General features: G+C 42.2%; 1 protein-coding gene across 7 annotated transcripts in view; it reads right to left on the bottom strand.

Annotated features, from left to right (window-relative positions):
* Nucleotides 1–12,005, bottom strand: part of PTPRG (protein tyrosine phosphatase receptor type G) — a 741,743-nt gene that overhangs the window by 148,874 nt on the left and 580,864 nt on the right. For all 7 annotated transcript variants that reach the window (XM_059078092.2, XM_059078094.2, XM_059078091.2 and 4 more), the window contains exon 7: nt 6,288–6,445. In XM_059078092.2, the coding sequence (XP_058934075.1) occupies nt 6,288–6,445 (158 nt within the window). The remainder of the gene's footprint in view (nt 1–6,287; nt 6,446–12,005) is intronic.

Here is a 12,005-nt window from a genome sequence, read left to right on the forward strand (position 1 = left end):
ACACACATCCCATCGTTTAATCTCTATAATGACTCCAAAAAGTAAGTACTGTTATCATTTCCATTTTACAGATGAAAGCTGAGACATAGAGTAGCAGAGTAGTTGAGTAATCTGGATGCAGAAGGTAGCCAAGAATGGAACAATTTGGCTCCACATGGAACATAGTCTTAATTCAAAAGAGTTGCTCTACTCTTTATGACAGAGACAACAATGGTTAAAAACAAGTCATACACCTTAAAGATCCCACACAAAATATATTAGAACTAATACATGAATTCAGCAAAGTACTAGGATACAAGATAAATATACAGAAATCTGTGGCATTTCTCTACACTAACAATGAAATACCAGAAAGAGAAAGAAAAAAGAATCTCTTTTAAAACTGCATCAAAATAACATAAAATACCTAGGAATAAGCCTAACCAAGGAGGTGAAAGACCTATATGCTGAGAACTATAAGACACTGAGAAAGGAAAGTGAAGATGATCCAAAGAAATGAAAAGATATCCCACACTCTTGGATTGGAAGAAGTAATGTTGTTAAAAAGGCCATATTACCCAAAGCAATCTACAGATTTAATGTGATCCCTATCAAATTATCCATGACATTTTTCATAGCACTAGAACAAAAAATCCTAAAATTTACATGGAACTACACAAGAACATGAATTGCCAAAGCAATCCTGAGGAAAAAGAGCAAAGCTGGAGGCATAACCCTCCCAGACCTCACACAATATTACAAAGATACAGTAATCAAAACAGTGTGGTACTGGCACAAAAACAGATGTATGGGTCAATGGAAAAGAATAGAGAGCCCCAAAATAAACCCACATGCCTATGGTCAATTAATCTACAACCAAGGCAGCAAAAATATTCAATGGGGAAAAGACAGTCTCTTTTGCAAGTGGTGTTGGGAAAGCTGGTCAGCTGCATGTAAATCAATGAAGTTAAAACACACCCTCACACCATACACAAAAATAAACTCAAAATGGTTTAAAGACCTAAATATAAGACATGACACCATAAAACTCCTGGAAGGGAAAACAGGCAAAGCATTTTCAGACATAAATTGTAGCAATGTTTTCTTAGATCAGTTTCCCAAGGCAAAAGCAATAAAAGCAAAAATAAACAAATGGAACCAAACCAAACTAAAAACTTTTTGCACAGCAAAGGAAGCCATCAACAAAACAAAAAGACAACCTACGGAATGGCAGAAAATATTTGCAATTGATGCACCTGACAATGGGTTAATTTCCAAAATATACAAGCAGCTCATACAACTCAATATCAAAAAAACAAACAACCCAATCAAAAAATGGGCAGAAGACCTAAATAGACATTTCTCTCATGAAGACATACAGATAGCCAACAGGCACATGAAAAGATGTTCAACATCGCTAATTATTAGAGAAATGGAAGTTAAAACCACAATGAGGTATCACCTCACACTGGTCAGAATGGCTATCATCAAAAAGTCTACAAATAACAAATGCTCTTGAGGGTGTGGAGAAAAGGGAACCCTTCTACAGTGTTGGTGGGAATGTAAATCCGCGCAGCCACTACGAAAAAGAGTATGGAGGTTCCTTAAAAAACTAAAAATAGAGCTACTATATGATCCAGCAATCCCAGTCCTGGGCATATATCTAGAAAAGACAAAAACTGTAATTTGAAAAGACACATGCACCCCAGTGTTCAAAGTAGCACTATTTACAATAGCCAAGACTTGGAAGCAAACCAAATGCCCATCAATAGACAACTGGTTTAAGAAGATGTGCCAACCACACACACACACACACACACACACACACACACACACACACACACACACACACACACACACTGAAATATTACTCAGCCATAAAAAGGAATGAAATATTGCCATTTGCAACAACATGGAAGGACCTAGAGATTATCATACTAAGTGAAGTCAGTCAGATAGAAAAAGACAATTATTATATGATGTGACTTATATGTGGAATCTAAAAATTAATACAGATGAAGATATACACAAAGCAGAAACAGACTCACAGATGTAGAAAACAAACTTATGGTTGCCAAAGAGGAAAGAGAGGTAGGGGAAGGATAAATTAGGAGCATGGGATTAGCATATACAAACTACTATACATAAAATAGATAAGCAACAAGGATTTACTGTATAACACAGAGAACAATATTCAGTATCCTATAATAACCTATAATGGAAAATAACCTGAAAAAAAATATAACTGAATCACTTTGCTGTACACCAGAAACTAACACAATATTGTCAATCAACTATAAACTTCAATTTAAAAAGTCATGCAAATAAAGCAACTAAACTAGCCTTTCTGACATTTATTTCCTTTTTTTTTTTTTTTTTTTTTTTTCGGTATGCGGGCCTCTCACTGTTGTGGCCTCTCCCGTTGCGGAGCACAGGCTCCGGACGCGCAGGCCTAGCGGCCATGGCTCACGGGCTTAGCTGCTCCGCGGCATGTGGGATCTTCCCGGACCAGGGAACGAACCCGTGTCTCCTGCATCGGCAGGCGGATTCTCAACCACTGCGCCACCAGGGAAGCCCCATTTATTTCCTTTTTGATAGCGTCTCCAAGAGGCACTTAAATAAAACTCATGCTAGGGAAAATTATAGGCAGTGTCATATTTAAAACTACGGAAGCCAACAATTCCGGAAAGGGAAGGCTGGGATAGTGTCCAATGGCCAAAGCGCTACCATCTGAGAGCCACTGTTCTAGAATAAAACACATCCAAGTACACCAGACTAAAAACGATCATGTTCCCTGACTGATCACGAATGCAAGGCAGGCAACCGTCTGTCTCAATGTGCTCGTCCTTGCTCCTTTGACCTCCTACAGCAGGACTGGGGGTGCCGCCATTTTGTTTGGGTGACAAAATCATGGCATGATTCTTGCCTGATATTTATGGTCAATGTTTTACTGGCGCCACACAAGCCATGCTGTCTGCTGACCAACCAAGCCAATGGAACGGTGTGATTCCATTAGCAACACCGTATTCAGATCTAGATCATCACAGAAGCCGGAGTCAGCGCTCACTAGCTGCGGGGCTGGTTTGAATGCCCAAGGAGGCCCACAAAAGAGGGAAAATACGGAGTTGCTCATGTTTTCTCAGGAAGACTTTAAAGAAATCCACATCATACGGGTCAACAGTTTGTGCTCAGCATTGTATTATAGGGTGAACCTGCTCTCCTTTTCACTGCTGACAGGTACCCACACTGTGTAAGAGAAGAGAAGAACCTTTGGAGAAAAAGAAGGGTGAAGAACTAGGAATGTTTTCTTTCTCACAGAAGCAGACACGGAATTGTGTCTACTTGGCTTCTCTAAATTGGCCGTTTGCCCTTCTGAAATGAACATTCTGTGCTAACTTCAGAAAGCGTGTTGGCAGGGTCGGGGTGGGAAGGTGTGAACCGATAATACTCGGGGGGCTGATGCTTTCCCGTCTGAGGACTGACACAGCTGTGACCTCCACTCAGCTCACCAGCAAGGAACCGGTTTGGCCACATGAAAATGAGCTGTTTCGTCCCTTTGGGAGACAGAAAAGGATACATGAAGCTGTGCCTGATACAAGTAAAGTATTATCTAAGATTTTAAAGAAACGGGGGAGCCACTATGATTAATTTATTTCTTCACTATTTTCTTGAAACAATAGTACCTACAGAGAGGTCATACGTTGGAAGTCGTGGAGAAAAACTCTTCCATTATTTCTCTCTGAGTGTATGGGTGGCAGAGTAGAAGCATAAAAAGATGTTAACAAAGCACTTTCGAATATATCCAGTTCCCAAATGTCAAAACGCCTCTAACTGACAAATACTTGACAAGACATCCAAGCCTAAAAATCTGCCTTTTGTTTAGGCCCCGCTAAATTGCAATAAAACCCAGTATGTGTTAATGGTTCTCTTCCCTCCCCCAGCCCCAACTAAACAATTATCTCTCTATGCCTCCCCTTCACAGGGCCTCCTAAAAAAAAAAAAAAAAAAGCCAAACTTGAATTTTTTAGCCTCATTATCTCAAGCCTTTATATCTTTGAGGACAAAAGCATTCATCTTAATCGACAAAAAGGATCTCTTTTCAAAGTCCTGCCCCCGCCCCCCTCCCCAAACCTTGAGGATATAAATATTTGGGTTGCAGTTTTCTTTTATTTTTAATAAAACACGGCTGGCTTCACCATTAGGAAGCAAACTTGTTTCCTATTTCTTTATCTCCTTAAGGCCAGCAGATCCTGTTCCGCAGCCACATTGCTAGTCCTTCTTTTTTCATCACGATGCAATTAAAAGGAAAAAAAAGCTCAAGGTAAAATGTCTGCCAGCTGCAGGGAGGCCAGATGAATCTGTTTCCCCTGGTCCCACACTACCTGCCTTTGTTGGTGGGCTCTCTCTCCCGCACAGAACTCCTTCTAGATAACCTGCTCCACTTACCGCCCCCAGAGGGGCAGCACCCATGTGTCAGGACATGACCAGAACCTCTGCTGATTTATTAAAAATGGACAGCTGACCCAAGGCCAGCCAGTGTGCTGTTGGCTAATGTCTATGCGGATCTATCTTCCTGAGCACTTGACTCCAGACCCAGACTACTGTCAGTGGTAGCTGGCCCTTGAGTTGAAAGGTGAACTGGTACTAGAGTAACCATATTGGGCTCCAACCCCCTCCAAAGAAAACCACACTCAAACTGGGAGAGAGAAGGAACCAGAAGTTGGCAAAAGTACAGAATCGCAAAGCCGTGGTAGAAACTCCAAGATGTGAGAGCGGTCCCCGAAAGGCAGAAAGTAAAGTTTGTGCCTCACTTACCAGTTCCAGTCCTGGTCCTGATGACTTCATCTCAGGATGGCCCTACTGTGGTTTCTTTCAAATATTCCCCCTGCTGAAGCTACTTGAAGTGGGTTTCTGCTTCTGACGCCCCAAACAGCCCTGGCCAGGACATCATCCAATCCTACTTCCCCCACTCCCTTTTTCTATATTCTCTGCCCTTGTTAGGAAAATCTTTGGACTATTCCCCAAGCCAGCCAGCTTCATAATCTTGTTGCCTGTGTCCTCTTCAGTTATATTACTGACATTTATCACAAAATTTCAAAACTTCCACTTTCCCTCTACATCAGCCTTACCCCTAGCTGTCCAATGCTGGGGAGGCATTTCCATGGATGGCTCTGATAGGAATGTTCCATTTTTTCGACAGCCCGGGTCAATGTCAAATCCACTTCCTTACAAATCCTACCCATTGTTCTTGGCTCTGTTTTCTGAAATTATGGAGGAGAAATCTACTCTTCTTCTACCTCCGTGCAGGCTGCATTTTTGATGACTGACGTATCCTCTCTATTTCCCCGTCCACCTATGATTCCTCATGAGGTGATTTCAAAGCCCTTCATCCCCTGGTGGATCCTCTTCCTCTGACATTGCCCCCAACCTCGTCCCCATTTCACCAAATTCTTACCCACAGTTACATGCTCAGCCTAAACCCACCTCCCTGTGACATCTGCCAGGCCACACCCAGAGAGAAGCAGCTCCATGTAGGGGTCAGAAGCATGGGTTTGGAGTCAGACAAACCCGGGCTTGGTTTCTGGCTTCAACCTTCATTGACCACGAATCTTTGGGCCTGTTACGCAATCCGTCCCTGCCACGATGTTCTTATGTGTCCCGTCTTTGTGCAACATACCCCATTCTCAATGTTGTTTTGCAACTAAGTCGATGAGATGTAAGATACTTATCACACAGAAAGAGCTCAGTCAACGGTATGTTTTCTTTCATTTCTTCAGTCACACAAATTTCTCTTTTCTGAACTTAGGGGAGGTTTAGCAACTCCAAGCGTGATCTCTGGGATCAGACACCATGGCTGGGTAATGGTTGTGTGACCTTGGGCAAGTCACTACACTTCTGCTGTCTCTCCTCTATAACACGGGGGTACAAATAGCACCTACCTCATAGGACTGTTGTTCATGAAGATTAAGTGAGTTAACACATATAAAGAGCTGAAAAGAGTTCCCGGCACAGAGTCATCACAGAGGGTAGCTACTATCTCCTCAAGACTGAATAACTTACAAGATACCTGATTTCATGCCTGCAGTTCTCCTCAGCTAGTTAATCTGTGGCTCAGCAACCATGTTTTATATTTTACAATTCTTGGGTGCAAAAACATGTTTCTTGGAAAAAATGAAAAGAATCAATGAGAAGCAAAGGATGCCAAAAAAAAAAAAAAATCCTAACCCTGATATAGTATAGCAATGTTAGATAGTGAAGTCAACTCAAAACAAGTAAAAACAGAAGCCCTGTGGGGGCCAAATAGCTACCTGATGATAAGAGATGGGGACAGGTGTCCGGAAGACTATCCACTCCACAATTTCGCTACACGGTGGGGTAGTCAAAGAACCTGTGTACCGGTAATAGCTGCCCAGGGATGCAGGCAGGAGGTCCCGGAGGACGAAAGGATCCAGAAAGGTCTCCTTCTCTGTTTGGGGGAAGAGAGAAAAGAAAAGCACAGTGGTGAGTCGTTCTATGCTGCAGACACACAGTCAAAACCCTCGGCATGCGGGTGCCACATCACAAGTCTTGTGTTTATTTACATCCCGAGAAGCACTAGCATTTGGCGGTGGGAGAGCCATGGAAAACAAAGCAGCATTTCCCAGGGTGTGTGTGCTCTGAGACATCGTACTGCACTGCATTTCATGAAAAATGGGTTCCATGGTAAACACTGGGCAACACTTCAGGCGCTCCCTCTTCCTCCAGGAAATAGACAAAACACTAGCATAGTCAAGTCACTATGCAGAAAAGAAAGAGACTTGGTTTTGTTTAACTTGCCCCTTTCCAATAAATATATTTTTTAGTTTTCATAATACGTTTTATTTAATCCTTCTTTTTTTTTTTTTTTTGGCCGTGCCACATGGCATGTGGGATCTTAGTTCCCCCACCAGGGATCGAACCCACGCCCCCTGCATTGGAAGCATGGAGTCTTAACCACTGGACCACCAGAGAAGTCCCCATTATATTTTAAATATTATTTTAACATGTAATAAAAATTGAAATCATTAATGAGGTATTTTATATATTAATATATATTCTGTACAAAGTCTTTTTTAATGTTGATTTTAATTAAAAAATTTTTATTGAAATATAGTTGATTTACAATGTTCTGTTAGTTTTCGGTGTACAGCAAAGTGATTCAGTTATACCCCATCTTGTTTCATCATAGACCCCTTCTCCATCTAATCCTTATGAACTAATAATCAGGCAAACAAACTTTGGGACTCCCATGACAGATTAAGTAGGAAAAGAAAACTGTAAGCCAATGGTAAAGTGCAGTTCCATTATGGTTTCACCCAAGGCTTATTCAGATCAAGGCACGGCCCTGACCTTGTAAAATGAAGGCCCTGAAAATAGGCTTCTTTTTACAAAAGTGGAGTGGTCTTCCCTTAAGTAGAAGAAATGACATTTAAGCTGGGACCCAACAATGATATCTCACAATAACTCTACGAGGAAAACAAGTTAGAGAAGAGGTTAGTTCCTACACAGCAAAGCTGGGATATGAACCCATGCACCTTGACACCAGAGCTTGCACAATTCTGACTCAGGCTGAAGAAGCTAAAGTAAACTAGGTGAATATTGAACTGTGGGGGCAAAAGAGGAAAAGAAGAGCATTTCAAGCTGTGAGAACAGTATGTGCAAAGGTCCTGAGGCAGGAATCAGCAGTGCAACAGAGTTTAGGCACTATATTATAACACTTTCAATCAGAACCAGTAGATCATCCAGCTTCTTTCACAAATCAGAGAGTGTTTTAGTCTCTACCTGGGTCCTTCAAACGTCTAGCCCTGCATTTAAGTCTGGAATGCCCACCTCATTCCTGTTGGGGACATAATAAAGCTATTACAGTCCTGCTAATGGCTTGCCTTAGCTCCCCTATGGTCTCCTCCATGCACCCCTGGACATTTCTCGGGGACCTCAAGGCTCCAGGTTACTTCATGGATACTCCTGTGACTTCCAGGAGTATTATTCCCAGCCTCACACCTCCTCCCCCTCCTTCTCCTTCATACAGAACAAGCAGTATACGTATTTGGGCAAATGTGTATCCTTAGAAGCAAAAGGTCTATGTAACTGGGGGTTAAGGCAAAAACCCAGCAGAAATCAACTATATCAGAATAATGAAAATGGTCATGTCCTTTTGGTAGAGATTTGTTGAACAAAACTTAATATTTATTTAGCTTTTACTATATGTCAGGCACTCTTCTGAGTACTCATCTGCTGCAAACATTTAAACAGCACTTACTGTATGTGCCAGGTACTGTTCTAAGAGCTTTACAAAGATTGATTTATTTAATACTTAAAACAGTCCCAGGAAGTATTACCATCCCCGATTTACAGAGCTTGAACGTACAACCATGTAGTTGAGTTTGGAATCCAGGCTTTCATTATTCTTAAGCCATCCCCACACCCTTTCACTTTACAACCCTATGGAGTATGTACTTTTTTTTTAACATCTTTATTGGAGTATAATTGTTTTACAATAGTGTGTTAGTTTTTCCTTTACAACAAACTGAATCAGTTATACATATACATATGTTCCCATATCTCTTGGAGTATGTACTTTTAATACTCCAATTTTCCAGATGTGGAACTTAAGGCACAGAGAGGTTAAATCACTAAGCCCAAGGTCACTAATGAACAGTAAAGTGACAGCAGTTATTCACGAGGCTCAGAAACCTCGGCTGATTCTCACAAAGGTTTTCAGAAAATTCAGTTTTTAAAGGGAAAAATTAAGTATTAATTAATGCATGCATCATAGGGTTCTACAATCAAAACGACAAAAGCAGTTTCTACGGGACAAAAGGCTGGAAAGAAAAGAATCACCCTTGTGCCCACTGGCAAATCTGGGCTTTAATTTAACCCGGTTACCAGCAGCCTAATGATGGCGGAAATCTCTGGAAGGGTGCCTGGCTGAGAGAAGGAACCGTTTTTGGCCTTTGCTTGCTTCCCTTCCTGGGCCGTGCAAATAGTCAACACGAGGCCCCAGGCAATAGAAGGTGCACAGGCCCTGGCATCATGAACCCCAAGATCACCACCCTCATTTCTCCCTCGCGTTGCAGGTAAACGCGGCGTCACCCCGCAGCACACTAACCTGCCTTAGGATCAAGGGCTCCAGACTGAAGGACCGGAAAACCTTTAGAGCCTTCCCCTAGGGGCCTGACCCAATATTAGGGCTGCAGTTAAGCGCGCTGTATGCAGACAGGTAGTGACAAGACAATCCCTGTAAACCCGAGGCAGCAAAGCCCCCATCTAAAGCACCCACTCGAGGAAGAGGCTGTGGCTTTAAATAGAAAAAGATAAATGAGAAACACCAATTGCCCCACCAATCTGAAGTGGGTGGATTTCAGAAGGGAACACAGTTTCAGCAGGATCAGGACTCATATACGTTCTTGTATGGGCTCTTGAATTCAGCAAGGACTGATGGAAACTGCAGGTGTGACCACTGCCACACATGCAGAAGGGGTTCTCTGTCCTGGATCAACCCAAGGGCTTCAGACACAGGTTCTGATTTAATTGCTTAGAAGGTGTAATCAGATCAGTGGCGGGGTGGGTAGAGTTGGTGAGGGGGACAGAAAAGGGAGGGGCTTCACTACTTGCTGATTCCACCACCATCACTGCCATTGGATCTCAGGATTCTGAGACCTGAAAGGGTCTTAGACCACCCTAGGTCAGTGGCTTCGGGAACCAAAGAACCCTTTCTTCAAACCAAATCTTACAAAGGAGCCAGGCAACTCAAACAGCCAAAGTGCAGCCATTGGGGCTGAAGCTGAGCTGGGAACCCAGGGACACTTTGAAAACCACCAATTTAGTCCAATTCTTTAATGTTACAGCTAGGGAAATGGGAGACCAGAGAGAAGTAATGGACCCAAGCTCAAAAACTGAGGGAGAAAACAGAGACTGGGATGGGATTCTTTCCTCAAAGACACCACTTAGGATCTGAAACAGTAAGCCTGGGAGCAGGAAATATCACGTAAAGCCGAAGACCTCATCAACACCTCATTTCTCCATCCCTTACAGGGATTGGTGAAACGAGCAGATTCTTGGCCTGCTGGGTTCAAATCCCAACTCCTCTACCTGTGAGCTGTATGACCTTAGATACTATACCTTCCTAGGCTGTTGTGAAGATTAAATAAATCAGTATAAGAAGGGGGTTCAGAAAGAGCCTGGAACAGAGTAAGCATCTCATAAACGATAGATATGATTCTCATTCTAATTCTTACTACTTGTATTATTACCACTATTATTATTATTATTCTAAGCTACCAAGACCTAGCCATGTATATCTCACACAGCCATGCACTTCCTTGAATGTTCGTGCACGTGTTTTATTTTTTAACTGAACTACTAATGCCGCAAAGGCACAGCATGTCTGACAGTCTCCATCAATCTGAGCACTGCAGGTTAGAGTTTTGTCAGAGCTCTAGCATGACCTTCGGAATCAACTGATATTTAACAGCTGTGTGACCTTAGGGAAAAAAATCTTAACCTCTCTGAGCTACTTCCCTTACCTGTAAAATAGGAATACTGAGATTATTTACCCCTCAGGGATGCTGTGACAATTAATCAAGCTAATAAATGTGAGGGGTTTTAGCACAGTGCCTTGTGAGCCCTGATTTATTAAGGCAAGCACTTGGTCCGCTGTGATCTCTGGTCCATTATAAGCCCTCGCTTATCAAGGCAAGCACTAGGCTGAGAGCCAGCCAGCTCATTTTGTGTTTGAAGCCAGGGACTAGCAAATGTTTTCTGTAAAGTGCCAGAGAGTAAATAATTTAGGCTTTGCAGGGCCAAGAGGCAAAATCAAAGTTGTTACATAGGTTCCTATATAATAAACACACTTCCACAACCTTACTAACAAAACGCTAATAACTGAGGACAATTGAAAAAATATACACCTACTAACGAGAAGAAAGGAATTCTTTTGGGCAGGGGAAAGGCGGGAAGAACATTTCGCTTAATTAGGGTTCACATGTGAAAACCATTCTTAAGCTCAGGAGCCATACAAAAACAGTCAGTGGAATGGATTTGGCCATCGGGCCATATTGTGCCCTCCTGATTGCAAGCCAAGTACAGGAGGGTGGGGGGCAAGTGTTAGAAAGTCATCTTGAGAGCCACAGCAAGAACTGGGGGTGAGGCATGCCACATGTTCAGGGGTCCCCATCACTAATGGTAATTTATTTTATGAACATACGTTACAGAATTAACTCCTGAGCTGTTTTCTTTCTCCCTTGACTTTTCTAAGTTCAACTCGAACGTTGATTTTTGCTGATCTTTCTAAAAATTCCATTTCCCGCTCAGTGCCATGTAAGTGCTCCACTGGCAAATGGGGTGCTCATAATGCTTAATTGTTATAAGTAACTTTAGAAATGGTACCCCTGTTATTTCTGGCACTGCCCACAAAGTTCACAGAAGCCACAAGGCACTCAAATGGCTGGACCCAAGACTGGGTGTTCCTGAGTACAGCCACTGGGAGGAAGGAAGAACGTACTTTGCAGCTAAAAACTTAAACTCTCCCACTAAGAAAATCTTAGTAAGTGTACATGTTATAAAGTGGAGGGACTGCTAGAGCCAGGCTCCTGGAGTTGAATCCTAACTGGTCTACTTAAAGCTCTGACCTAAGACAAGTTACTTAACCTCTCTGTCACAGTTTCCTCATCTGTAAAATGGGATTATAATAATGACCTCATCTGGAGGTTTATCATATCAGGAGACTATTACATGAATTAACAGTGGTTAAGGGCTTAAGAGAGTGTCTAGCATAGAATGAGCACAGATAAATACTTGTTAAATGAATCCTATTATAAAAGGGCAGTTGACCCCAAAGCCATCCAGATCAGAGCACTCTGCTTCCAACTTTTATTCTAATTAATAATTTGAATTCGAAACATTCCTATCCCAGACACTTAACTAGTTGAGAAAAATATCTGAAATAGTCTACTTATCCTACCATCCATTCCATTATACCATAATAAGCAAGTAGTGTGTATTACTAG

This window comes from Kogia breviceps, chromosome 10 (assembly GCF_026419965.1).
Source record: "Kogia breviceps isolate mKogBre1 chromosome 10, mKogBre1 haplotype 1, whole genome shotgun sequence".
NCBI lineage: Eukaryota > Metazoa > Chordata > Mammalia > Artiodactyla > Physeteridae > Kogia > Kogia breviceps.